Genomic DNA, 27,818 nt, shown 5'->3' on the forward strand with positions numbered 1-27,818 from the left:
ACTCACGGCAGCCCAGCTCCAGGTTGAGCTGTTGTTCAGCATCTTAGCTGTAGAGGGCAGTGTCACTGGCCCTCATATGTGGGATCTGAACCTGGGGCCCTCTGGTTTCCCAAGCCAGCTCTTAACCACCGCACCACTCAGCCAGCCCAGAAGGAAGGAAATTATGACACAGGCTACAATGAGCATAAATCTGGAAGACATCATGGTAAATAAAATAAGCCAGACAGAAAAGGACAAAGATTACATGATTCCACTTATCTGAGATACTTAGGGTAGTCAAATTCATAGACAGAAATTAGAATGGTGATTACCAGGGGCTGGAGAGGAGAAGGAGTGAGGAGTGACTGTTTAATGGATACAGAGTTTTAGTTTGGGAAGATAAAAAAATTCTGGAGATGGGTGGCAGTGATGGTTGACAACAGTGTGAGTGTATTTAATGCCACCGAATTGTACACTCTAACATGGCTAAAAATGGTAAATTTTATTATGCATTTTTTATCATATTAAAGAAAGATTAAGGGGCCAGTCGAGTGGCTCGTTTTTTTAAGAGCTGGCTTGGGATGCCAGCTCTGAGCAGCAGGGCCGCCTGTTCGGATCCCACATGGGCCAGTGACACTGTATTCTACAGCTCAGATGGTGAACAACAGCTCCACCTGGAGCTGGGCTGCTGAGAGTCACCGGCGATGTCGTAGGCTGCAGCCCCTGCTGCAGTGGGCTGCCGTAAGCTACTATGAGTGGCAGGCAACCAGCGTGAGCAGCCGGTGGCGTGAGCTGCCAAGAGCCGCCGTGAGCAGCCGTTCAGTGGCCAGCGAGCGATCTGCCTCACCTGGGAGAAGTGCAATGATAATACCAACATGGGTGTCCGCCACAACTAGACTGAAGAACAAAAGGACAGCAACTTGTCTGTTCCCCTTCCCAAATTCCCCAACGCTGTTCCCTCCCCCAATTCCTCAATAAAATCTTTAAAAATAATAATAATAAGGTAGATATATACAGTTGGCCCTTGAACAATATGAGTTTGACTTGAGAGTCCACCTATTCAGGGATTTTTTTTTTTAATAATACTGTAAATGTATTTTCCTATGGTTTTCTTAATAACATTTTCTTTTCTCTAGCCTACTTTATTGTAAGTATACAGTATATATCATACAAAGTATGTGCCAATCGACTATTCACCTTATCGGTTAGGCTAGCGGTCAACAGTAGGTTATTAGTAGTTAAGTTTTTTGGGGAGTCAAAGTTATATGCAGATTTTTTACTGCATGAGGGTGGGGTGGGGTGGCACCCCTAACCGCCACATTGTTCAAGGGTCAACTGTATGTACTGACATGCAAAGATCTTTAAGGTACATAGTTAAGCAGGGAAATACAGTTACAGAACTATATATATTGTACAATCCCACTAATTGTTTTGAAAAGCCATACAGGACGAACACATACGTGCAAACACATAGCAAAAGTCTGGAGGAAAACCCACTGAACTGAGGAATTAGAAATGGTGGAAAATGACTTTTGCTTTTATACTATTCATGCTGTAGTTAAGCTCATTTGTTTCTTAACAATAAGTGTATTTGGGTATTATCTATGAAATTTTAAATGTAGTCAAGCATGTTAAGAGCCTTTGTAGTCCCTGGCACACAGTAGGTGCTCAAGAAAGGCTGGTTTGCTGCCCCTTTGAAGGTGATGTCAGCAAGGCTGGTCTAGCTTTTCCTGATGTGTCCCTTGGTATCGCAGGATCTGGGCAAGGAGGCGTGGTCCTGTGTTTACTTGCTGGTTGCCCTCTCTCATCTCCCTCTCCTTCCCTGACATGGTTTCTATGGAGACGAGGGTTCCTTAGCAATTCTTCTGCCAGAGTATCATCAAAATCTGTCTTTGCCATCCTGACAGGTTGCTGTGGCGATGCTGTCACCCGGCTGGGAACAGGAGCCCCTGGCCTAAGCTGATGTGGTTGCCATGGAGATTGCTCTTTGCTAGCGAGAAGGGAGGGTCGCCAGCCCTAGCCCGTGCTCTGCGGTGACACTGTTGCCCATCTGGGCTGCAGCTCAAGAACTGTAGCTCCAGCCTTCCCTTCGTCAGAATCATTCCCCCTTGTCTTTTAGGCAGAAAGCCAATATCACTGTTGACGTGATTTATTATACTGTAGCGGCTGTGTCTGAGTGCTTGCTCTGTACCAGGCACCGCACTAAGCATTTTATGTATGTCCTCTCCTGTAACAACAGCTTCCCAACGTATATAATGTTGTTGTCCCCGTTTTATAGGTGGCAGTCTTCTTGGTAATTTTTAAATTGTGGTATAATCCACATACCATAAAATTCACTGTTTTAAAGTATACCATTCAGTGGTTTTTAATATATTCATGATGTGCATTTTCATTCTCCCAAAACAAACCCCCCTACCTGTTAGCAGTCGCTCCCTATTCTCCCTTCCCTCCAGACCCTGGCAACCACTAATCTACTTTCTGTCTCTATGGATTTGCCTACTCTAGACATTTCACACAAATGGAATCATGCAATGTGTGATCTTTTGTGACTGGCTTCTTTCACTTGGCATAAGGTTTTCAAGGTCTGTCTATTTTGAAGCATGAATCAATACTTCATTCTTTTTTATGGCCAAATAACCCATTGTATGAATATAGCACATTTTGTCTCTCCACTCATCAGTTGATGGACGTTTGGGTTGTTTCCACTTTTTGGCTCTTATGCATAATGCTGTTATGAACATTTGTGTACAAGGTTTTGTTTGAATATATGTTTTCAGCTCTGTTGGGTATATACCCAGGTGTGGACTTGCTGTACATAGAAGGGACTGGGAAAAGACAAAGATGAGATTCTCACTCAGGACTCTATCTCTCTCAAAGCCACACTGACTCTTACAGTGATGGCCCTGCCCTCCTTGCCCCATCCAGGGGCCTTTCTAGGACCCTGCTGTGTTCTCAGAACCTCCAAAGAGGCTGCTCGTTCCGTGGAGACTCTCCTTCTCTGGTACTGGCTTCTTGTGCTGATTCCCACCCATTCTGATGGGGCACAAAGGGTGTTGACCATGGCATCAGATCACCTGGGTTCAGATCTCGGTTCTGCTGCTGTCATCCCATGCAACCTAGCCGTGGTCTGTGTGGTGCGTGGCAAACACAAACTTGGCGTCACATGGGCCTGAGTTTGAATCCTGGCTTTGCCACTTATTTGTAAATAACTGTAACATTGGGCAAGTCGTGTAACTGCTCCAGTGCTCAGTTTGTTCATTTATAAAATGGGAATATTAATCTCTGCTTCTGTTTGTGAAAATTAATGGGGACAAGCAGGTAAAGTGCTTAGCAGAGAATAAGGGCTTGGTAACTGCTGGTTAGCATTATTACCTTCACAACCGTTGCGATGGCTGTGGGTTTGGAGAGGCCTTACCTTAGTTAAATCAATTCGTTTTTGCCGCCCCTGGCAAGGAGCTCTCCATCTCGAGCTGTCAGTTGCCCATGGAAGGAACAGTTACATTGCAGATCAACACCTACAGTTGGCATCGTCTGTCCCATTGACTTTTGATTTGGGGCTCATGCCTAAACCACTCTGTTTCCTCCCCCCAAATGGTCTCCTCCAGCTTGGAACCACACAACCTCTCTGTCTAGCTGCTTCAGTCACTGGCGGAAGAATGCCTCAGTCTTTAAGAGCACCCCCACCCCAGGTCCCCACTAGAGTAAATTTTGCACACACAACACAGTCTGTGTTTTTAGTGAGACCTTTCTAAACATCCCCTCTAAGTTTGGTGAAAATCTACCCAGTTTTGGCAGAAGGTTCATTTTATTCCTTGAAGGTTGGTCTTTGTTCCCTAGCAGCATGGCAGCATGCAAGGTGTTAGAGGGCGGCAGGCCCCTCCAGAGCTGTGCTCAGGCAGCCTCTCTGTACAGGCAGGATGGGCAGAGACACGCTCTGCCAGTCTCCTGAAGGACAAGGGAGGACATAGCTCATGCTCCTAACTAGGAGCCGTTAGACTAAAAATGCTTAGAGGCACCACCCTGGCTGCTGAAAGGCAGCCTTGTGAGTTGCTAGTGGGTGGGGAAGCCCCTGCTACATGCCAGGCCAAAGACTATGCCCTCGGGGTCCAGCAGTTGGAACTGCCATTCCTGTTGGCTGCCCTGACTTGCCCAGTCCCGCCCTCCCAAGGCCCAGGGCCAGAACATCTGCCCCTGGGCACTCCACAATGGGGCTCTGACAGGCCCTGGCTCCTTGAGGGGCACCCCAGCCCCCCAGGCTGCCTGGCCAGCTGCTGTGCTGCAGAGGAGAAGAAGGTCTGTGCTCTGTGAGTCTGCCTAGTTTTCCCTCCAGAGCCACAGAGCAGTGTGGGAGCCCACGTGACTTAGCTGAGGTGAGGGGAGCGGGGCGGTTCCAACCCCAAACGCTGGACTACTGATCTTTAAAAGTTTCGCTGCTTCTGCCCTTCTCTGCCCTCCCTTTTTGATAAGGTTCAAGCCACTCAGAGCTCACTGTGGGCCTGTTGGAGGGTGTTCAGTGACTTTTCTTGGGGGAAGTACATTTAAAAAATATTTTACTATGAACTTTCCCCATCCACCCAACAGGTAAACTATGCTTAGTAAGGAAAGACTAGAGAATACAAATATGTCAGCCATAAGGAGAAAAAATTCACCTGTAATCCAGTATTCAGAGGGAATCACTCTAAGTAATTACCAGATTACTGTTTGAGTGAGACATACATGTATTTCTAATATGGTTTTTCTATTTATACGCACACACCTATTGAATTGTATATGTATATATGCATTTTTAATCCAGAAAAGTAATACAAGCTCAGGGAAGCAAAACTATCATTAACACAAGCACATAAAAGCATGCCCAGCATCCTGTAAGGACGGATACATCAGACTCTGGTTGCATTGGTTGCCTCAGGCAGGAGAACTTGTAAAGGGTTCACTATATTCCTTTTGTACTTTTTGAAGTTTGAGCCATAATGAATGTGTCATTCAAAAAAATAATAGAAATAATAACACCCATACATAAAAGAAAAGAAGAAAGCCTCTCTTGATTCTCCTGACTCAGCCTAAGCCTAACCCATGATTAACAGTTTGGTTTGTATCTTTACGGGACTTTCTCTATGCTCATACACTACGTATATACGTCTCCCTATGTATTTTTTAAAATAAAGATGGGATTATATTATATACACAGTTTCTGTAACATACACAATAATGTAGCATGAACCAGACTGTTTTTTTTTTAAATGCTGGATGTTTTGGGGTTTTCTTCTGCCTAAGGTGCTTATTATAAAAATCAAAGATCACAGAGTCAAGTAAACATAGGGGAAGGGAAGAGAGTCTAAAAGTGCACCGTCTATTTCAGTATTTTAAACACAGAGCCAAACACGTCTAGAAGGAGCTCTAGCTGACTATCAGCTGTGGTCACCCTCAGACTGGGGAGTAGAATGGGTGGGGAGGTAAACAGGGGAGCTCTGCTTTGTCAATGTGGTATAGATTTACAGTGAGAATGTATTTTTGTATGAGGCGTGATCGAAAAATACTGTGAGTTTTTAAGTTAAAAAAATGTATTATAGTAAGAGGCACATTGCCATTAATCCCACTCAAAATACTCCCCCTCGCTTCAAACACACTTATCCGGTCTTTCTTGCCACTTTCTGAAGCAGTTCTGAAAGTCCTCTTTTGTGAGTGTCTTTACTTCATCCTTCATCATGACAATGCTCTCTGTGTCATACATCGCTTCTGGTATGGCAATTTCTGTCAAATAAAAACATTACAGTGTGGGGCAGCCGGTTAGCCCAAGTGGTCACTGCGCCGGCTCATAACACCAAGGTTGCCGGTTCGATTCCCACATGGGCCACAGAGCTTCGCCCTACACAACTAGATTGAAGACAACTATTTGACTTGGAGCTGATGGGTCCTGGAAAAACACACTGTTCCCCAATAAAATTTCTAAAATAAAACAAAGCAAAACATTACGGTGTGTCCTCATCCACCTTATTCACCAGACCTGGCACCGTGCAACTTCTGGCTCTTCCCCAAAGTCAAAATGACCATGAAAGGAAAACGTTTTGAATGGATCCAGGACATCGAGGCAGCCACGACAGTGCAACTAAAGACACTCAGGAAAGAGGACTTCCAGAACTGCTTCAGAAAGTGACAAGAACGATGGGATAAATGTATTTGAAGCGAGGGGGAGTATTTTGAGGGGGGTTAATGGCAATGTGTCTTTTACTTTAATAAATTTTTAAAATTTAAATACCATATTTTTTTATCATACCGCATATATTAATTTATCTTTTTAATATTGTATAATTAAAAAACAGCTTTTAAGAAGAAATGCTGAAGGATTATGTCCTCCCTCAAAAAAAAAGAAAAAGAAAAACAAACAAAAAACTGTGGGGGAAGAAAAGTGAAAGTTCCCTGTATCTTCATTGTTAACAGCTTGGTGTATATTCTTCAGACCATTTTCACCCCATGTGGGCACACAAACACACACATCTTATTTTTATAAAAACGGTAACATGCTTTTTTAAAAAAAATAACAACTTTGAGATATAATTTACATACCATAAAGTTTGCCTTTTTTACAGTATATAGTTTAGTGGTTTTTAGGATATTCAAGAGTTATACAACCATCACCACTCCCTAATTCCAGAACATTTTCATCATCACCCCCAAAGAAAATCCTGAACCCATCATAGTCACTCCCAGCTCACCCCAGGCAACCACTTATCTATCTACTTTCTGCTTTTGTGGATTTGCCTATTCTGGACATTTCAGGTAAATGGAATCATATGCTATGTGGCCTTTTGTGACTGGTTTCTTTCCCTTAGCATAATGTTTTCAAGGTACATCCATGTTGTAGCATGTATCAGTACTTCATACCTTTCAATGGCTGAACAATATTCCCTTGTGCGGTATGCCACATTTTATTTATCCATTCATTAGTTGGTGGACATTTGGGTTGTAGGTTTTGTTTTGCAGGTTCCTTCTTTTCCTTACCATATCTCTCAGGGACTTTACCATGTCTGCAAATATCTCTTCCTCTGTCTTTTTTTAACTTTATTGGGGAACAGTGTGTTTTTCCCAGGACCCGTCAGCTCCAAGTCAATTTGTTGTTCTTCAATCTTAGTTGTGGAGGGTGCAGCTCAGCTCCAAGTCCAGTCACCATTTTCAATCTAGTTGTGGGTGGGCATAGCCCAACATTCCACGCGGGAATCGAACCGGCAACCTTATTGTAAGCCCGTGCTCTCATCAGCTGAGCCATCCTGCCACCTGTTGGCAGCTCAGCTTGGGAGCAGCTCACTGGCCCATGTGGGAATCGAACCTGCAACCCTGTTGCTCAGAGCTTGTGTTCTAACCAACTGAGCCACCTGGCCGCCCCTCCTCTGTCCTTTTTAATGGCTTTAGGCTTTATATTATCTCATTCCTTTATATGTGATAGCTGGGGCCTCTCAGTGCCGTTGGAGACCCCTGGTTCCCCTTCCTGTCACCCCACTTCTTCCTCCAGGAAATCTACAGTACTTGGAGAGGCTATAGTCACCTAGTCCATGGCTGTTTTATAGATAATAAAATGGAATTTCAGGGAGAGGAAGGGGTTCACCCAGGATCATAAACTCAGTGTTGTGGGGTTCCCAGAATTCAGCTTCCAGCTGAGGTCACAGTCTCTCCTGCTTAGCTTGTTGATAAAACAAGCCCAGATCGGCAACTCAGAGCCCTCACCTCAACCATTCCACATGGGGGTCTTTCTAAGCACCCCCTTCCCGGGCCCCATTTGTGGGAGGGGCTCTTTGTGGGGGGACTTGTTTTGTGGCCCTCACCCTATTCCCTACTCTTTCCTCCTCCATTTTGAAAGATCCCTGGACAGTCCTTCTCAAATTCTGGCTCCCTGCCCTTGGGCACCCAGCGTCTGAAATATCAGCCTCTGCTTTCCTTCCTCATTTGCATTTCAAAAGGTCTCTTTAGGGTTTGATCGGGCTTTAAGATATACTTAAGAGTCCATCTGGAGTTCATCTTTCTGGCTTTGTGGTTCCTACTTGGGCTGCACATTAGATCACTTGGGAAGCTATTTAAAAATACTGGGATGCCTGGGACCAAGGGTATCAGTATTTTCTTTCCTTTTTTAAGTTCCCTAGGTAATTCTGATGTGCACCCAGAATGAGAACCGCTGTGCTACCTCCACTCCACCCTTCCTTCCATGTCTTTGGAGCTAGATCTAGAGCTATGTCAAGAGCTGGTCCCAGGGCAGCTATGGATTTGCTGTGGGACCGTTCTCTCACCTTCAGTAAAGGGAAGGCTTGGATTAGAACAATGGTTCTCCACTTCAGGGATGGGGGGTGAGAGGTGGCGTGTAGGGAAGGCATGTATTCAAACCACACAGGAGCATTCTCAGAAAATAATCTGCTCAACTTGAAAAGTTGGATGCAACCTAAGTGTGGTGTTATATACCACTAACATAAATCATGGGAAGAAGTGTTCAATGGAATCAAGCATCTAATTGAATGACTTATTTAAACATTGAGAAACTTCAGTAATGGTTATTGTAACCTTTCCTCAAATTCCCCTCCATGGGGCTTGTGCCATTTTGCATTCTTTCCAGAGATACACCGTTCCTATTTCTCCGTAGCTTCAGTAGAATACGAGTATGTTGTGAGATGTTTGGATTTTTGCCAGTCTGATAGATGAGAAATGGTATCTCATGTCGTTTTAATTTGCATTTCTCTATCATGAACAGGGTTGAGCATCTTCCTATGGTAAAGAGCCATTTACCTTCCTTTACCTGTGAACTGTTCTTCGTATCTCTACCCATTTTTCTGTAGGTTTGTTGGCTTTTTTATTCTGTATTTTGTGAAGCTCTTTACATATTTAGGATATTAACGTTTTTGTCAGTGTTATGAATTGCAAATATTTCTCCCAGTTTGTCCTTTATATTTTTACTTTTCTTAAGGTGTATTTTTTCCATGTAAAATTTGCTTAGCTGATCAAATGTATTGATAGTCTTCCCCTATCACTTCTGGATTTTTGAATCACGATTATTGTTATAGTTGCGTTTTGCTTTAATCTTTATGCACACTTTTACAATTTAAATTATGATCTGTGACACCTCATTTCCAAACCTCCTGTGTAACGATGGTTCATTGCACCAGTATTCATTCATTCTGAATTCAAGTCCCCACTAGAATGCCAGTTCCATGAGCATTTCCTCTGAGATGGAGATTTGCATGTAGAGGCAACTGAAAGAGTCCCCTTGGTAATAACACCATCAAAGAGCGAAGCAGAAGAAGTTGGGGTGCAGAACCTTCACACCAGTGGCTCAGTGGATCCCATGGAGAGCTCTGAAGCTGGGATGGCCCTTTCAAGTTGTCCCAAGTTGAGGCAGGGGAGCATGGACCAGTCATTGGATGTGGGCTGCCCTCAGCCAATGGCCATGGCTGGGAGGCGGACTCAGCGTAGAGGCCTAAGCTGGAGAAACGAATGCCCCAGTTCTGAAGGAGGGATCTGGGCAGAGCTCCTCCACTGTCTGTCTTGGTCCCTACTGTGTTCTTTACTCCTCACTGTGCCTGGCACATAATAGGTCAGGAAGTCTTTGGTGAATGACTGAAAGACGAGAACGGAAACCCAGATTTCCAGGTCTTGGCCCAGGCCAAATGGATCACAGTGTGGGGCTGGGAGAGAGAGGAGGCACCCTGGGAAGATGTATTCAGAATCATCTGAAGTGCTCCTGGCCTGTCCCCATTTGCAGCCCACAGGGTGGTCTTGAGGGCCCCTCTGACTCAGCAGTTGGTGCTGGTCCATGACTGGGCTGGGGCCCTCAGTGGAACCTAAGGCTCTGTGACTGCTCTTTGGATGCATAGCACCCTCATGTGCTTTCAGTTCTGACTTTTAAAAATCTCCCTCCAGCATTCCTTGAAGAAAAGAGGAACCCGCTCCCTGGGGAAGACAGACAAGAAGCCTTCTGTGCAGGTACTTCCCGGCAGCTCCCACAGCCCCCAGTGTAGCCCCACTGGCAGGTTTTAGTCTTAGGGCTCGAGGCCTAAGTCCAAGTGGCCTGGTGGGGGTTCCCCAAAGGGGCCCACTCCTCCCCAGCTTTTACCCCTTACCCATTTTCTTAGCTTTGCTAAGAAAACCATACCCTGAACCCATGGTTCTCACATGCTAAGATAGATAAAATGCTATATGTAGCACAGGCCAGGCATAGAATACAGGTAGCTTCTAGTGGTTCTGGATTGTCAGAGTGCAAAGCGCTTTACATACGTTATCTCATTTATTCCTCTCCGTGGCTCTGTGAGGGAGGGAGTATTACTGCTTCATTTTATAAATGAAGAAATTATAGTATTATGGTAATGGTAGTGGTAGTAGCAGCAATAGTCACCATGGCAGAATACTGCCTACTCCAGGAAGCCCTCCTGGACTCCCCAGGCTATGAGTATGTGTGATGCTCCATCCTTGCTGCTATATCAATGTCCCCCTTTCTGCTTCCCCTCTGGACCCCAGCTCCTAGAGGATTGGGGCTGCGTCCGCTTTATTCCTGTGTCCCCAGCACCTAGTTACTACTCCCTGAAGTGCTGTGGCTGGTATTGAGCTTCCCAACACTAACCTTCCTGGGTCTTGTCTGTCCCTGTGCCCGTGGGGCCCCAGGAGGACAGTGCGGACCTGAAGTGCCAGCTGCACTTCGCGAAGGAGGAGTCAGCCCTCATGTGCAAGAAGCTCACCAAGCTCGTCAAGGAGAATGACAGCATGAAGGAGGAGCTGCTCAAGTACCGCTCGCTCTACGGCGATCTGGACAGCGCCCTGTCAGCGGAAGAGCTGGCGGATGCACCCCACTCGCGGGAGACTGAGCTGAAGGTGCATCTGAAGCTGGTGGAGGAGGAGGCCAACCTGCTGAGCCGCCGCATCGTGGAGCTGGAGGTGGAGAACCGGGGCCTGCGGGCCGAGATGGACGACATGAAGGATCACGGTGGCGGTGGTGGGGGCCCAGAGGCGCGCCTGGCCTTCTCCGCGCTGGGTGGCAGCGAGTGCGGAGAGAGCTTGGCAGAGCTGCGGCGACACCTGCAGTTCGTGGAGGAGGAGGCCGAGCTGCTGCGGCGCTCCTCCGCCGAACTGGAGGACCAGAACAAGCTGCTGCTGAGCGAGCTGGCCAAGTACCGCTCCGAGCACGAGCTGGACGTGACGCTGTCGGAGGACAGCTGCTCCGTGCTCAGCGAGCCCTCGCAGGAGGAGCTGGCGGCGGCCAAACTGCAGATCGGCGAGCTCAGTGGCAAGGTCAAGAAGCTCCAGTACGAGAACCGCGTGCTTCTGTCCAACCTTCAGCGCTGCGATCTCGCCTCCTGCCACAGCACGCGGCCAATGCTGGAGACAGACGCCGAGGCGGGGGACTCTGCCCAGTGCGTGCCTGCTGCCCTTGGCGAGGTCCATGGCCCCCATGCCACCCGGCTGTGTAGAGTCAGGGAGGCCGAGGCGCTGCCTGGGCTGAGGGAGCAGGCCGCCCTGGTCAGCAAGGCCATCGACGTCTTGGTGGCTGATGCCAATGGCTTCTCTGCTGGCCTCCGCCTGTATCTGGACAACGAGTGTGCCGACTTCCGGCTGCATGAGGCCCCCGACAACAGCGAGGGTCCCATGGACGCCAAGCTCATCCACGCCATCCTGGTGCGGCTGAGCATGCTCCAACAGGAGCTCAACGCCTTCACGCGGAAGGCAGACACTGTCCTGGGGAGCTCTGTCAAGGAGCCGCCAGAGCCCTTTTCGTCGCTGCCCCCCTTGGGCTCCCAGGGGCCCTCCAAGGAGATTCTGCTGGCCAAAGACCTTGGCTCCGACTTCCAGGTAAGATATCTCAATCACAGGCCCTGTTCCTTGCTTTTTGATAGAAACTTTTTACTGAACCATAACATACAGACAGAGAGGTAACACAAAGCACAGGTATAGAGCTTAGAATTTTCCCAAGGCGAGCACATTCATGTCATCATCACCCAGCACAAGAACTGGAACACGACCAGCACCCTGGAGGCCCCTCCTCCTGCCCCCTTCTAGCCACAGGAGTAACCTCTTGATTCAGCTTTGACTGTTTAAACTTTATATAAACTGACTCATAAAATAACACACGTGGGCCTGGCTCCCTTCACTCACCACTATGTTCGTTGTCACATGTGGCAATAGTTTGTTCCTTCTCATCACTGGAAATGATCTCATTGAGTGAATATGCCACAATTTGCTTACTCATTTACTATTGATAGATACTGATTTGGAGGTCCTTTTTGCCAGATTGCCCTTTCTTCTTGTTTCTTTTGCAGTTTTGTATTTTAAAACGAGTATTAGGTTTTTTTTAAAAAAAGGACTTTCATTCTGGTCCTATGCAAAGGCAAGAAACTTGGTTTTTTTTTTTTTTTTTTTTTGAAACTTGGCTTTTTAAAGGTCATGAACTTCCAGCCTTGATGTCTATAACATACTAGTTAGAAAAATTAAGATAGCAAATGCACTTGTCCCCCAAAAGAGCATTATTGCCAAAGTAATCCATACACATTCAAAGAGTTTCCAAAGTACCTGAGCTAAAAGCCTCCTTTTTCACCGCTTCTTACTCCCTACAAGTACCACTTTTTACAGTCCGGAGCAGTGCTAACCAATACAGTGGCCACTAGCCATATGTGGCTACTTAAATATCAATTAATAAAAATTACAGTACAGTTGAAAATTCAGTTCCTTGGTCACAGTAGCTACATTTCAAGTGCTTAGTAGCTGTATGTGTCGAGTGGTGCAGATCTAGAATATTTCATCATCACAGCATGTGTTTTTAAATCTTTCTGTACATATGTGCTCATATATTTGTTTTTTTCACCCAAATTGTCTTGTACCTACTGTTACCGCACAACTTGTTATTCTCGTGTAATGTATGTATTTGTTCATTTACTTGTGATGCGGTATTTATTTGTATACTTTTGTGCTCAGTGCTGAAGGTGCCATGGTAAGCAAAAACAGGTGAACCCTGCCTCCCAGTCCATACTATCTAGCAGGGAACAGAGATGTTAATCAGAATATACCAATGAATGTGAAATTACAAACTGAAATGAGGGCTCTCAAGGAAAGGCACTTGATCCTATGAACTTGACCTAGACCCTGGGTAAGCGCAGACCTCTGATCTGAGCTGAGATCAGAGGATGGATTACTAGGGGAAGAGAGTTCTAAGCAGAGGGAACAGCCTGTGCAAAGGCATCATGACCAGAAGGAACACGGGGTGTCCAAGAACTCAGAGAAGGTGTGACGCTGGCCTACAGATAGCATCTGGAAAGTTTGATCTTCACCCTGAGCTCAATGCTGTGTGTGTGGGGTGTCTTTCCATGTCTCTACAGAGATGTAGCTCTTTCTTTTTCACACCTATACAGTGTAGTTGTGCCATAATTTCTTTAACCAGTGCCCCCATTGATTGGGCTTTTTTTTTTTTTTTTTTTTCCCCTAGCTGAGCCATCCTGCCATCTGTTGGCAGCTCAGCTCGGGCTGGGAGTCAAACCGGTGACCCTGTTGCTCAGAGCTCACACTCTTGAGCGAGCTCTTAGCCAACTGAGCCACATGGCCGGCCTGATCTGGCTTTTTTAAGCAAGCAGACTGCCCCATGTTAGGTCACCCTCTTGGTCCTTCTTGAGATAGGAATGAGCTGGGGCTGCAATGTGCTAGAACAGTTGAGGCTGACTCAGAGGTTTGTGCACAAGACAGACATTCACAGAATCAGTGCTTTCACTTACCACTTATTTAATCATTCATCCTTTCAACAAACATTCATTGGGTGGTTGCAGTCCCTAACCAGGGCTGGGTCTGGGCTACAGAGGTGAGTCCACCTGGGTCCCAGCACTCAGGTGGGTGATCAGAGCCTTTATAGAGCCCAGAGACCTGGGGTGGGGCTGTTGCTGGTACTTTCTGGGCCCCTCCCCATGGTTACCTTTGGTCTCTTCTGCCTGTGCCTCTGGGTACAGCCACCTGACTTCAGGGACCTGCCGGAATGGGAGCCCAGGATACGAGAGGCCTTCCGCACTGGTGACTTGGACTCCAAGCCCGACCCCAGCCGGAACTTCAGGCCTTACCGAGCTGAAGACAATGATTCCTACGCCTCTGAGGTGGGCCTAGGCCTGAGCAAGCAAGGGGGCGGGTAGGAGGAGAGTGGCTGGGGCTGCCCAAAAACAGAGTGATCCATGGGAAAGCTTAGCTGCTGATGATATGGGTGTTGCGTATTCCGTTAGGTTCCAAGCTTCCTGGAAGCCAGGACAAAGAGGGAAACCAGGAAGTTTGGGCTATTCTCATGGCCCGATAAGATGAAGCTTATAAACTCATTTGAAGAAATAGATTTTTTTCCTATATTAAATTCTACTGGGAATTCAGTAGTTTATGTCATTTAATGGAACCACTAATTTATGTAGCAGGAAGACAGCAGTCTCTACAATCAGGCTGACTGGGTTCAAATTGTGGTTCCACTGTATACTGACTGCAAATCACTTTATCTCTCAGATTCTCAGTTGCTCACTTTTAACATAAAAGTGATCCCTCATAGTGTTGCTGAAAGGGGTAAACACACAAAAAGCCTTGGTGTATACCTGGTTCATGTTTGGTAGGAATGAGGAGGAGGAGGGTGGCATATCACTGGGCCTCAGAGGACCTACCAGAGTGTCTGTGTGGCCTTGGGCATGTTTTCACTCTCACTGCAGTTTCCTCCTCTGTAACATGGGAGGATTGGAGTCAGTGGTGACTGTACAATTGCTAGGATTCTTTGATCCTTGAGGAATTCTGGGCAGTTCTGAGCCCCACCCCAGCCTGCTGAGCCTCTGGCTAGCACTTCATAATGAAACTGAAGCAGGAAAAGGCTCCTATGGCCTCAGTGGGGCCGCTCTGAGATTTCTGAACTGCGGCGAGCCCTTTGTGTGCCCCAACCTGGGCACCCTTTTCTTCTGAGCATCCCTCGGAAAGCAACTTTGTGGACCCAGGGAGGCCAGTCTGCTACTGTGCAGGGGGAGTAGCTCCTTTGAAGCTGATGGATCAAACTATCTAAGTGGTCTGAGGTTCCTATGGCATGGAAGAAAGGGGAAAACTCATGAGATACTTAGTCTTCATTTCCTGAGAAAATGAAATAGGCCAACTCACCTGCAGAGAAAATAATTTCCTCTATGTATTCAATTATTATTTCATTTAACCACTCTTTATTGAGTAATTACAATTTGCCAGGCACCGTGTTAGGTACTGAGTTTAAGGAGAACGCCAGAGATAGCACATCTAGCCCTGCAAGGATTTTTAATACAAAACAGACATAGAAGATAGACCTCAAGTCAGAGCGCCTTCCTTTGCCAAATTTCCACATTATTGGCCAGATAGTAAATGTTTGGGTTTTTTTCACAGAGGGACATCTTGCCATGCCTGGGGAGGTTTTATTTAGGAGTTGGAACTGACATTTCCTTTTTTTTTTTTTTTTCCTCCTGCTTAACATGACAGCATAACAATTTCCCTCTGTTACTAGAATTACAAAATTTTAAATTGAAGTATAACATACATGCAGAAAAGCACTTGTAAGTGGACCGCTCAAATAATTTTCACAGATTGAACACTCCTATCTAATCAGCAAGCAGGGGAAGAAGCAAGCATGATCTGCCCCCGGGACCTCCACCCCTCACCTCTCCCCCCCAGTGCCCCTTTCTAGTCACCATCCTGACTTCTAACAAAATCGATTAGTTTTGCCTGTTTAGCTGCATGTAGCTATAAACACAATTTCCCCTGAAAAATGGAGAGTTTTATTGTCTTTTTGTTAAGATTTTATTATATAGTCATTAAACAACAAATAACTTCCACAAAACCCCTAAGCAGCATTGCATGAAAGATATACAGAAAGTCAAGATGATAAAATTGTCACATACTGAACCACTGTTAACACGTAGTGTGTGTGTCCATGTCCTTCATGTTTTTCTATTGAAATATATATATATAAACTTTTCATTGAAGTATAAACATAATAGTGGACATACAATAAAGGACACGCTCTTTAAGTGTATAGTTGAATGGATTTTTACATATGTAAAAATAGACCCATTAAACACATATATTGACCCCTATCATTATTCTCTAAGTTGTTTGTCAATTTTTGCAATTATAAACAATGAGACGATGAACATTTTTGCGAATCAAACTTAGTTTCCACAGTATATTGTTTTCTTCAGATAAATTTCAAAGACAGAAATGATCAAGTTAAAATTATAATGGCTAGATGTGATGTCACTGTTTTGTTTAATCGTCATCACAACGCACTGAGGTATAGGGACAGCATTGTGCCTGGTTTGTACTTGAAGGACCGCTTGGGTCTGACTTACTGCTGTTGCCTCCCCTACCATCCTCGTCTTCTGATCACAGCTTCTATCTTCCTCATGCTCTCTCCCTCCTCATTATCGGTGTCCCTCATCCCTACCCCAGATCAAGGAGCTGCAGCTGGTGCTGGCTGAGGCCCATGACAGCCTGCGGGGCCTGCAAGAGCAGCTCTCCCAGGAGCGGCAGCTACGCAAAGAGGAGGCTGACAACTTCAACCAGAAAATGGTCCAGGTGCGTGGTGCCCAGGGCCTTCCTTACACCTATTTCAACCTCCCCTCCCTGGACAGCAGGCAGAAACCTTAGAGGTCCACGGGTTTTCAGAAGGCAAGAATGTCAGGGGAAACCGGAATCTTCCTGCCCCATGCTGCACTGTGGTTGTGGGGTCTTCTGCACATGTGATTGTGCATTAGCTGTGCTGGGCTGGAAGTCATTGACTGCCTGTGTGACTTCAGGCCAATCCTGTCCATTGTCTGGGCCTCAATTTCTCATTTGTGAAATGCTGCCCCCATCAGAGCTGAAAACCTGTAGCCAAAAGGCCATAGGCCTGTCTGGTAATCCAGATGACAGTCCTGCTAATAGAAAGCATTTATTAAGCCCTTACTGTATGTCCTTTAATCTCCATGTCTTCCCCTATGAGGTGTCCCTATTTTACAGATGGGGAAACTGATGCCCAGAGAGCTGAAGTACTTTGCCCAGGATTGCACATCCAGGCGAGGTGGGGGCTGGGATTCTAATTCAGGTCTCTGGCTCCCTCTTGGCCGTGACACAGCATTGCTTCCTTGGGTTTTACATGTGCTCAGCCTTCCTCACTCCCAGCATGCCCTTTGCTCCCCACGTGGGTTACCCCTCCCTGTCTTCATTACTCACACTCCCAGGTTCCTCATTAAATGTAAGAGTTCATATGAAACATTGGCACCCAGTACATGCTTATTATATGATGTCATGGCTTTTAATCTTCAGAGCTGGGTTCAAATCCCAGCTGTTTTCACTGATTCAGTAACTGTGACTGCTGCTGCTTTTATGAGTTTCTCTTCCCTGGAGTAGCAGAGGGCAGTGTTTATCGCAACAGATTGAGCTACTAGTGGTGGAATCCCTGGCAGGGATCACCAACAAGCCTCACCCAGATTTTCCTCTGTGCCCTTGTCGGAAGCCTGGAATGGGGTGGGGTGGTGCCCCTGAAGACAGCTGGGATTGCTCACCGCCTTGTCCCCCTCGCAGCTGAAGGAGGACCAGCAGAGGGCGCTCCTGAGGCGGGAGTTTGAGCTGCAGAGTCTGAGCCTCCAGCGAAGACTGGAGCAGAAATTCTGGAGCCAGGAGAAGAACATGCTGGTGCAGGAATCTCAGCAGTTCAAGCACAACTTCCTGCTGCTCTTTATGAAGCTCAGGTGGTTCCTCAAGCGCTGGCGGCAGGGCAAGGTTTTGCCCAGCGAGGGGGATGACTTCCTTGAGGTATGGTTCCTCGGGGCGCTGAGAGTGGGGCGGGGATGGTGTGGAGGAGATAGGACCAGAGGAACACCTAGCAGGCATCAGCACAGTCCTGAGGCTCATATAGGAGCCATCAGTTTGCAGGCTTCCATCCCTGCATTCGTTCATTCATTCATTCAGCATCTATTTGTGAGAGCCAGCTCTTCACTGGGTGCGGTGGCAGGGGCTGAGGATACCGTGATAAAGAAGACAGACTTGGTCTCAGTCTCACCAGAAGAAAGTGTCTTGGGGGACTAATATTTCTTCGTTTCTCTTTTTCACAAACCTCAGAGTCTTTAGCAGGCAACAGAATCTAGGTGAATTTAATAATCTAGTTTTGTTGTTATTGCATTACCTGCAAATATAGTGTATATTGATGCTTCTTACTTGTTTAACATATGGTAAAATGCACACATCTTTTTTTTTAAAGATTTTATTGGGGAATTGGGGAAGGGGAACAGCCAAGTTGTTGTCCTTCAGTCTTAGTTGTGGAGGGTGCAGCTAAGTCAGCTTCAAATCCAGTTGCCTTCCGGCCACCCGTCGGCAGCTCAGGGCAGCTCAGCTCAAGGTGCCGTGTTCAATCTTAGTTGCAGGTGGGCGTAGCCCTCCATCCCATGCGGGAGTTGAACTGGCAACCTTGTTGTTAGGAAAATGTTGTCTCACCAGCTGAGTCATCCTGCCAGCTCAGCTCGGGCGCCGCTCAGTGGCCCATGTGGGAATCGAACCTGTTTCTCGGAGCTTGCTCCCTTACCAACTGAGCCACTTGGCTGGCCCCTAACGAATTGTTTTAATTTTTATTTTTTTAATTGTAGAAAATATACATAACAGAAAATTTACCATTTTAACCATTTTTAAGTGTACAGTTCAGTGACATTAAGTACATTCACCTTGTTGTATAACTACCACCACCATCCGTCTCCAGAACTCTTTTCATCTTGCAGTACTGAAACTCAGTACCCATTAAACACAAATTCCCCATCCTCCCCTCCCCCAGTCCCTGGCAACCTCCATTCTACTTTCTGTCCCTATGATTTTGTCTATTCTAAGTACCTCATATCAGTGGAATCATATAGCGTTTGTCCTTTTGTGACTGGCTTAGTTCGCTTAGCATAATGTCTTTTAAGGTTGATTCATGTTACGGGCCGGCCGAGTGGCTCAGTTGGTTAAGAGCTCGCTCAAGAGTTTGAGCTCTGAGCAACAGCGGTTCGAGTCCAGCCCGAGCTGAGCAGCCGCTGAGCTGCCAACAGGTAGCAGGATGGCTCAGCTAAAAAAAAAAAAAAAAAAGGTTGATCTATGTTGTAGCATATTGCAGAATTGACTTTTTTTTTAAGGATAATATTCTATGGTATGGATAAACCACATTTTTTTCAGCTTTACTGAGGTATAAATGAGATACAGGAGTTGTATATATTTAATATGTACAACTTGATGTTTTGATATATGTATACATTGTAGAGTGATCACTTTAATCAAGTTAATTAACATAACCATCACCTCATATAGTTACCATTCTTTCTCTGTCTCACTCTCTCTCTCTCTCTGGTAAGAACACTTAAGATCTCTCTTAGCAAATTTCAAGTGTACAATGCAGTATTATTAACTATAGTCACCGTGCTGTACATTAGATCTCCAGAACTTATTCATCCCACATAGCTGAAACTTTGTACCCTTGACTAATGTCTCCCCATTCTCCCCTCCCCCTGCCCTTGGCAACCACTGTCCCACTCACTGCTCGTGTGAGTTCGACTTTTTAACCATTCCACATCTGAGTGAGATCTCGCAGTATTTGTCTTTCTCTGTCTGGCTTATTCCACTCATCATAATATCCTTCAGGTCCACCCATGTTGTTGAAAATGGAAGAATTTCCTTTTTTATGGCTGAATAATATTCCATTGTGTATATATACCGTATTCGCTTTAGCCATTCATTCATCGACAGACACTTTGGTTGTTTCCGTATCTTGGCTACTGTGAGTAAGGCTACAATGAACACGAGGGAGTACAGATACCTCTTTGAGATCCAGATTTCATTTCCTTTGGATATATACCCAGAAGTGGGATTGCTGGATCAAGTGTTAGTTCTGTTTTTACATTTTTTGGGGAAACACTATACTGTTGTCCATAGCTGAAGCCCAGTTTTGGCTGCTGCGGAAAATGCTCCCGCTCTCCCTCCAAAGTGAATTACCTACAGGCCACATAGCCTATATTTTAAATTAATTTTTCTCAGGCACACTCTATATTTGGTGAAAATCTCTCTAGCCGTTCCCATGTATTAGAGTAACAGAGAGAAACAGAAACTTACTTTAGAAAAACAATAAGGTGTAAGCATAGGAAATGAAATATATATGCCTAATTAATAAAAATATACATATTTTTAAGACATAATTAAGTTATAAACATGACCACATATGTGTACAAATAAATATATAAATATATGTATATGATATAAAGCATGTGTGTAAAATACATTTAAGTACATAATAAAATACATGTAACTAAATAATAAACTTGATATACATGTATAGATTTGAAGAATATACATATTCACACATGTAAAATTAAAACTATATACGTGAATGATAACCCTCAGATGTTGGGTGTTTATAGTGTTCTGGGCACTGTGTTAAGTGCTTAAAGTAGGTTATCGCATTTCACTTTTACAATTATCCTGTGATGTAGAAAGAATTATTATCCCCATTCTACTACAGTTAAAGATCTTTGATTCCTTGTCCTCAATTCTGAAATCCAGAAGCTCTGAGAACTGTTTCTTTGCGTCTCACTCAGCTGAACAAAATTGGCCCGACATTCATTTGGCAACAAAACCTTTGTTTATCCCATTTCATGTTAATATTCATATGTTTGTAGGGGAAATATTGGTGTCCTTGAGCACAGGGTGTCACCCTAGACTTTGTCAGGACTGTTATACAATATACAGTGTAGGTACCATATTATCTTTCTAAATCCGCATTAAGTCTGAATTCTAAGCACACCCAGCCCTAAGGATTTCAGAGAAAGAATCGTGCACCTGTGTCTATAGATAGTCAGATACTGAATGTTTAGGTACTCGTGACCAGGGACAGAATTGGGATACTCGTCACCAGGGCCTGTGTGAAGTATTCACACATACTTCCAGCCTCAGCACCTGCCTGACTCTGAAAACCTTTATTCATTTGGTTTCTAGGACATTCTTTTGGTTTTTCTTCCACCTCATTGGTTGCTCCTCCGTCTCCTTGGCCCAACCCTCCATTTCTCCCTGACATGACCTGAATGTCAGAGTCCCCAGAGCTCAGCCCTCAGGTCTTGTCTCTCCTTTACCTGCCCTTCCCCGCTTGGGGAGTTCATCCATGCTTATGGCTTATATGGCCTTTCTTACACATTGCAAGTCTATCTAGAATCTACAGACCCTGACCCAGCCACACTGCCCCCCACAATCTGAGCCACCACCACATCTTGCCTGGCTTGATAATTGTAAAAGTGAAATGCGATAACCTACTTTAAGCACTTAACACAGTGCCCAGAACACTATAAACACCCAACATCTGAGGGTTATCATTCATGTATATAGTTTTAATTTTACATGTGTGAATATGTAACCTCCTCTAAGTGATCTCCCCGCTTCTGCCCTTGCACCCTTCTACCAAGCATCTTGTATTCAAACGAGAGGTCCCAGGCAGCATGTCCTCAATGTAGATGGTGCCCCCTGGAGTTGTGTGATATGACACTCTGTTGCTACCCTATCTCAACATAGCAACTAGAGGGATCTTATGAAACTGAAAGCCAGGCCAGTGTCACTTCTGGGCTACCGTCTTCCCCTGGCTTCCGTTTCACCCAGAGTAGAAGCCAGAGTCCCTACAATGGCCTTTTCAACCAGCCTGTTCCCCATGCCTCTCCCGCTTCCCCAAACAGACATGTTCCCACCTCAGGGCCTTTGCATTGGCTGTGTCCTTTTCCTGGAATTATGCTCATGGCTTATTCTCTTACCTCCTTCAGGACTTCACCCAAATATCACCTTCTCTCTAAGGCCTTCCTTGAGCACCCACATGCAGCACCTCCTAGCTCCTTTTCCTGCTCCCTTTTTCTCCACAGCACCTATTATCATGTGACATTCCCTATACTTCATGACATTTCATACATTTCACATGTTTGTTTGTTTTCTTGCTACTGGAATGAAAGCTAATGGGGTCAGTGTTTTTGTCTGTCTTACTCACTGAGGTCTCCCCAGTTCTGAACACAGATCCTGGGGCATGGTAGGTGTTCAATAAATACTTGTGGAATGAATGATGAATGTGCACCCGAGTCAGAAAGTGGCTTTTTTCTGCTTCATTCTTACCCTGAACTGGTACCCTGCTCTCCTTGGCTGGCCCTGGACTCCTACCCAGGTTCCATCAGCAACAAACCCTGCCTCCTAGGAAATCTTCCTTTTATCTGCCCAAACCTTTGGTTCCCTTTTCTGTAGTTATGGTGGTGCCTGTGGCTCTTATATTGAAGCCACAGTGCCTACCTAGCCCTGGTCTGACAACATGGTCATTTATAAGTAGCTCTCAGGGATGCCTCATGATCCTTGTGGCAGGAGAGACGGTGGAAGGACAGAAGGGCCTGACTCTCCAGCTGTGCTCCTGAGCCTAGATGGCGCCCAGGGGTCAAAGTTAAATGTTGGAAAATCAGTGCCCAGCTGGGTGCCTTTGGTCCACCCTGCACCATAAACCCCATTCTTTCTTCCTGCTTGCCTATATAGCCCCCTTTCTATCTGGGCCACTAGGCTGAATCCCTGCCCCCTGAGGTTCAGACCCCCAGCATGATGCTCCCCATCCCCTATTGAGTGTGGTTTTTTAAAAATAGGTAAATAGCATGAAGGAGCTGTACCTGCTGATGGAGGAAGAGGAATTAAATGCCCAGCATTCTGATAACAAGACCTGCACAGGGGACAGCTGGACCCAAAACACGGTTTGTTCTCAGCCTATTCCCACCCCTGTCCTACCCATTTGTTCCTTTGTCTGTTTAGTGATCACTTCCTGCCACCTTCTCTGACCTTCTTGCACTGGGCACTGGAGCTGCAGAGGGTTATTGCCTGGTCACTGGCCCCAGATGCCCAGTGCTGCGGGGTACATACGTCATTCCAGGGCAGTGACAGAGGGCCAGATGAGGGGTCATAGGCAAGAGAGCAATGAAGTCTGTTTGGAGTATAGTGGACAGTATCACAGAGAAACAGTCATAGGTGGTAAGCTTTGAAGGATAAATAGGAACGTACCTAATAGAGAAAGGGGAAAAGGCCATTCTGGACCAAAACAGCTGTGTGTGCAGAAGTGTGGCAGGAGATTCTGGGGATTGGCTGCAGCTTGGCTTGTACATAGTTGGGGTAAGGACATCAGGCTGGAGTCATGAAGAGGGGCCTTGTGGTCTGGAGTCAGGAACCCTCAAATCAAGCCATAGGATAGAGAAAGCAATGGGGTCAGGTTCCCAGGGGCAAAAACAGTGAGTTTGGGTATGGGTGGGAAACAGGTCATGGGCCAAGGACAGAAGATGGGGACCCATTCAGGCAGTCAGGAGGCTCCATGGTTCAGACTCCTTACCTGGCCCATGATGGATCGGAGAGGCAGATCCTGAGAAAGGAGAAGGGCCCAGGACCTCTGCATTGCAGGGCCTTGAAGAAGCCAGGGCCCAGCTTAGATTTAGGCTGAGTGATTATTACTGTAACTGCAGGGTTTTTTGTTTATGTGAGGCTGGGACGCATGTCGGCCTAGGAGGTGGCCAGGACTGAGATGACTCAGCTCAGAAAACTCAGGGCTGAGATTGCATGGATGAGATAACCCAAGAGGTTGTGGGACGTGCCCAAGGTCTGGTAGAGTCTCGGGCTGGACTCTGGGTGAGTGCTCCCAGCCCAGGCTCCCTTCCCTGCCCCTCAAAAAGCTCCTGACCCAGGCCTTGCCCCCATCTGCAGCCGAACGAGTACATCAAGACACTGGCTGACATGAAGGTGACGCTGAAGGAGCTGTGCTGGCTGCTCCGGGATGAGCGCCGTGGGCTGACTGAGCTTCAGCAGCAGTTCGCCAAGGCCAAGGCCACCTGGGAGACGGAGCGGGCAGAGCTCAAGAGTCATACCGCCCAGGTGAGTCTCGCCACCTGTCGGAGACATCTACCCCCTTATTCCCCTCTCAGCCAAGCCCTCGGCTGTCAGGTTTGGGAGCAGGATATCCAAACCATGCTCCTAGAAGCATAAGAACCTCACCTTGTGATCCAGAGAAGGCGAGAGACTTGCCTCGAGTCACACAGCAAGGGTACCAGAAACAGTGGGAACCCGGAGTCACTGAGCTAGGGAAGGCAGCTAAGGGATTGACAAAAGGACATGGGAGCATCAGAGGCACCTCTGCTACACCATGGGCTCACAGGTGAGGCCAGAACACTTAGATGCCTGTCTGTACCTGGTGATTACCTTCACACACGCCCCGGGACTCCAGCTGCCTGCCGTCATCATTCTCACCCTCCTCTCCTCATAAGGATCTCTTAACCTTCTGCTGCCTGGCTCTGTTCACTCAGACTGAGGGACTTCTCTACCCACAACCCAGCGTGACCAAAGGATCCTCAACCAGGAGCTTTGGGGATTTGGTCTCTGCTGTGTACCTGGAGGCAAGTTGCTGCCCCTCTCTGGTCTTCTCAGTGAGAGGGTGGGCTTCTTCCCACTCAGAATGCTCTGACCACACCCACACCCCACACCCCAACTCTGCAGGGTCCAGCTGCCTCCAGCCTGCCACTGCTATGGACTGCTTTCCTGAGCATCATGGGCCCCTTGGAGGTGGGCACACTCATGATCTCTGCTAGAAAAGTGACCAAACAGGCATAGAGGAGTTCAGTTTCTTTCCCAAGGTCACCTAGCTAGTAAGTGGCAGACCTGACCCTCGCTCTGCAAACTTCTGCCCCTCCAGCCTCCCTGTGACTATGATCTCACCTTCTCAGTGCTCACAGACTGGCTTCCCAGTGCCACCATTCTCTCCTCCTGACCCTCCCTGCAGGCCTCACAGCTCCTGCCCCATCTGCACATTCCACACTGTCCACTGCTGCTGCTGCCCTCCCAAACCCAGCCATTCCAGGTGTCCCTCCCCACTGGGAACCTTGAATGGCCTCATGAGGGTTAAGATCCCAGACCACAGCCCGGGGGATGTGGGGTGCATTGATTCTTGAGGTTGCATGTTTACCTCCTACGGTTTGGGGCTGAGAATGCCGTTATGGGGGAGCGATTCCTGGACACATTACATGACAATGTGAGCATGTCCCCCACTGACCATAAACCTGTACCGCAGGTAAGATTGATGAAGTATCATGAGAAACAGTAACTAGGGACCTCTGCCATTTTGTAGCTGTGTGACCTAGGACAAATAACCTACCTCTTTGAATCTCTTCAGGCTCCTGTGCAAAATATCAAAAATGGTTGTTATCTTGCCGAGTTTGCATGAGGATATTGAGCTAATGCCTGAAAGGCCATTAGCACAGAGCTTGGCGTATAGAAAGAACACCACAGGCCTTGATTGGGAGGAGAGGTTAGTTCTGAGTGAGGAGGTCAATGAAGGCTTCCCAGGTTAGGGGTCCTCCAGGGAGGAGCTCTCTCCGCCTAATGCCCGCTGGCGCTCTGGAGGGCAGAAGTGCAGAGAGGAGGGGCCTCCTGGCACCAGCTCCCAGTTTGCTCTTCCTTTTGCAGATGGAGCTGAAGGCTGGGAAGGGCGCTGGGGAGCGGGCAGGGCCCGACTGGAAGGCAGCCCTACAGAGGGAGCGAGAGGAACAGCAGCACCTCCTGGCTGAGTCCTACAGCGCTGTTATGGAGCTGACACGGCAGCTGCAAATCAGCGAGCGCAACTGGAGCCAGGAGAAGTTGCAGCTGGTGGAGCGGCTTCAGAGTGAGAAGCAGCAAGTAGAGCAGCAGGTAAAGGAGCTGCAGAACCGCCTGAGCCAGGTGAGGCCTGTCCCAGCCCAAGCTGGCTCAAGCCACAAGGGGGAGTCACTGTAGGAAGAGGCCAGGGGTAGGATCTCTTTCAGGTATAGCTAGATCCAGGTGCTCAGGGAATGCAGTAGGGATGAGGTCTTCTCTCGCCAGTCTCTCAGGCTTGCTTTTCTCTGTATTTTTTTTATCCTTAAATTAATAAAGCGGTCCTCAAATATGGCCACTGCTAGTTTTGTGCTCCTATCCTCACAGCGATTGCAATAGAGTTTTCCTTTTCCATAAAGCTCTGATTGGCCAGGTGTGAGTCATGTGCCCACCCCTCGGAGCCTGCCAAAACCTTGGCACCAAGAGGGAAGAACCAAGGTGGGCCCCATAGGAAAATTGGAGGCCTCCTACCAAAAGACAGTGGAAATGAAAAACAATCATTGACCATTACCCCCACTACAGTTCACATCAGTTTATCTGCTGTTTTGTGTTCCTAGCATGGAGATACCACTCTGGTGTGATTCAGCTGCTATTTAGCTGGTCTAGCTATTCCAGAAATTGTAGCATGAATTAACATAGTAGTAAGAACTGTAATAGTATATATAGTATTAGATATAATGTCATCTATAAGGGTGCCTGTAATTGGTTACTTTCATGATCATTTCTCAAATCCACCTTGTTGATGGCTCAGAGCTGCTGCGGCCCACTGGGAAGGTGGCTCCTCTTCCATGATCTGGGTCCTCCGGGCTGCAGAGAGGAGCCTGGGGAGTGGCCCTGTTCGCCAGCTTTGCCCATCATTGACCACCCTCTTTACCCTTTCCCAGCTGCAGAAGGCTGCTGACCCCTGGGTCCTAAAGCATGCAGACCTGGAGAAGCAGGACAACAGCTGGAAAGAGGTGAGTGGGATAGCAGGCTGCTCTTAATTCTCTTGGTTCCTGGCTACACTGGAAAGTCCCTCACTTGTGGGGACATGACAAAGAGGATGCTAACCCTTGCATCTTGGGCTTCTTAGCCCTGGTGTCTCTACCTTCATGGTTCTAGCCTGTGGTTTGGGACTTGTGAAGGACCCTCTGCCAGCTCCATCCTTTCATACCTGGGAGAAAGGCTAGATGTCTGTGTATTTTTGGCCAGGCCCCTTGCTCTCTCTTAGTTTCAGATGTGCCTTTCTGAAAAGCAGGGCCTCTACGGCCGAGTGGCGCATTGGTTAAGTTGGCTTGGGACGCCAGCACTGAGCAGCAGGGCCCCGGTTTGGATCCCACATTAGCCAGTGATGCTGCGCCCTCTACAGCTAAGATGGTAAACAACAGCTCCACCTGGAGCTGGGCTGCGGTGAGTCTCTGGTGACTGCGTAGGCTGCAGTGGGGCTGGCCAGCAGTTGGAGTGTGCTTTCGTGAGCTGCCGTGAGCGGCCGTACAATGGCTGGCAAGCAACTGCCTCACCTAGGAAGAACGCAATAATACCAACGTGGGCCAGTGAAGTGACGTCCTCCACAACTAGACTGAAGAACAGAGGGACAGCAACTTGTCTGTTCCCCTTTCCCGATTCCCTAACGCTGTTCCCCTCCCCCAATTCCCCAATAAAATCTTTTTTAAAAAAAGAAAAAAGCAGGTCCTCTAAATAGCCATGTGATCTTGGGCAGGTCACTCGCCCTCTCTGGGCTCCAGCTGCCTCATTGGTAAAATAAGAATCACATTTTCTGCCTGAGCCCTGCCCTGGTTGTGGAGATCAATTAGGTCAAATGGGTAAAGTTTGCTCCTAAGCCTCAGGTACATTGTCCATATAGCAACACGCTGAGTAACCAAACAGTGAACAGATGGGCCCTTTGCATCATCCCATGTAAACCTCATGACAGCCTGAGGAAGACTTGGTTGCAAGCAACAAAAACAACCTCAGGGGCCGTTCAAGTGGCGCGACAGTTAAGAACTGGCTTGGGACGCCAGAGGGCCCCGGTTCAGATCCCACATATGAGGGACAGTGACACTGCCCTCCACAGCTAAGATGCTGAACAACAGCTCAACCTGGAGCTGGGCTGCTGTGAGTCGCCAGTGACGGCGTAGGCTGCAGCCCCTGTGGCAGTGGGTTGCCATGGGCTACCGTATGTAGCCAGCAGCCAGCGTGAGCGGCCAGCAGCCGCAGTG

General features: G+C 47.2%; 1 protein-coding gene across 2 annotated transcripts in view; it reads left to right on the forward strand.

Moving 5' to 3' along the window:
* Positions 1-27,818, forward strand: part of MTCL2 (microtubule crosslinking factor 2) — a 70,837-nt gene that overhangs the window by 28,313 nt on the left and 14,706 nt on the right. Inside the window, exons 4-12 of one of the 2 annotated variants that reach the window (XM_019655252.1) lie at positions 9,877-9,939; positions 10,615-11,796; positions 13,935-14,075; positions 16,408-16,533; positions 17,521-17,751; positions 22,605-22,709; positions 23,704-23,871; positions 25,456-25,707; positions 26,505-26,576. In XM_019655252.1, the coding sequence (XP_019510797.1) occupies positions 9,877-9,939; positions 10,615-11,796; positions 13,935-14,075; positions 16,408-16,533; positions 17,521-17,751; positions 22,605-22,709; positions 23,704-23,871; positions 25,456-25,707; positions 26,505-26,576 (2,340 nt within the window). The remainder of the gene's footprint in view (positions 1-9,876; positions 9,940-10,614; positions 11,797-13,934; positions 14,076-16,407; positions 16,534-17,520; positions 17,752-22,604; positions 22,710-23,703; positions 23,872-25,455; positions 25,708-26,504; positions 26,577-27,818) is intronic. The other variant, XM_019655253.1, reaches the window with a different exon arrangement.

The sequence above is a fragment of the Hipposideros armiger genome, unplaced genomic scaffold (assembly GCF_001890085.2).
Source record: "Hipposideros armiger isolate ML-2016 unplaced genomic scaffold, ASM189008v1 scaffold_238, whole genome shotgun sequence".
Taxonomy (NCBI): Eukaryota; Metazoa; Chordata; class Mammalia; order Chiroptera; family Hipposideridae; genus Hipposideros; species Hipposideros armiger.